General features: G+C 34.6%; 1 protein-coding gene across 1 annotated transcript in view; it reads left to right on the top strand.

Annotated features, from left to right (window-relative positions):
- Nucleotides 1–844, top strand: part of LOC105820770 (latent-transforming growth factor beta-binding protein 1-like) — a gene marked incomplete at both ends in the record, with an annotated part of 20,883 nt that extends 20,039 nt beyond the window's left edge. The window contains one exon of the mRNA XM_012657328.1: nucleotides 719–844. Coding sequence (XP_012512782.1) covers nucleotides 719–844 — 126 coding nt within the window. The remainder of the gene's footprint in view (nucleotides 1–718) is intronic.
- Nucleotides 845–1,072: the final 228 nt, after the last annotated feature.

Here is a 1,072-nt window from a genome sequence, read left to right as displayed (position 1 = left end):
AGGGTCTTGTATGTTGGTGAGTGGAGTGAGGACTTGAACGGAGTTAATTTGCACAGGCTTTATAGAAGAAGCCAGTTTCACCTGGAGATCTGTAGGAGAGTTAGGGAGGAATTTAGCAGAGAAGATTTGGAAAAAGATTCCACTTTACCACTAGAAATAAAATATGCTCTCACTGAAATTGACAAATTAAGAGGAAGATACATCTAGAAGTTTTGTTTTGGTTAGAAGTGGGAGGTCTTTCTTGGGGATTAATGAAAAATTTTGGAGGAGGTTAGATGTATTTGTTGGAACTCAGATATGGCCTGCTAATGAATGGAAAGTTACTATATATTTCTCATCAGGAGAAATCACATGATGATTCAAAAGCCATCATGTAAGATGGACTAGAGTGAATAGAAACTCTCTGATAGGCCATTTTGGAAATTATTTTATTAAGAATTGATTTTCTTATAACTTTCAACTTGGCCTCTTTCCGAATTTCTACTTCATCTTAGAAATTCTTTCATTTGGAATTATTAATGAATTTGGATGGGATTAATTAATCATTTAGAAAGTAATCACATAAATTTATACTTGATGTCAGACATCATCTTTGTCTTCTACGTGCATACCTGGCAGTAAATTGCTAGCTTGTCAGGAAACACAGTAATGGTTTGCAAGTACAATGAAATCTTTGTGTTTATTTCTTTTTTTCACATTATTTTGTTTACTTTTAAAGAAATCAATGAATGTACTGTGAACCCTGATATCTGTGGAGCAGGACACTGCATTAACCTACCGGTGAGATATACCTGTATATGCTACGAGGGTTACAAGTTCAGTGAACAACAGAGGAAATGTGTTGGTAAGACACTTTTGATTGACAAAATTATATCACATATTTGCACATCTAGAACCTTTTTTTAAGCCAGTTTAACCATTTGGGGAAAATGTTACTGTGTTTAATTTTTTTTAAATGTGTATCTCTCAGTTGTGGAGCTCAAAACAAGATTTGCCAGACTCCTCGGATTCTCTTAGTGCTTTGTTCGGTGCTGCTGTCTCACTAAATGTAATGCATTTACATAAAGGTGAA

Source organism: Propithecus coquereli, unplaced genomic scaffold (assembly GCF_000956105.1).
Source record: "Propithecus coquereli isolate 6110/MARCELLA unplaced genomic scaffold, Pcoq_1.0 Scaffold5392, whole genome shotgun sequence".
NCBI lineage: Eukaryota > Metazoa > Chordata > Mammalia > Primates > Indriidae > Propithecus > Propithecus coquereli.
This window is presented reverse-complemented; position numbering and strand designations above follow the sequence as displayed.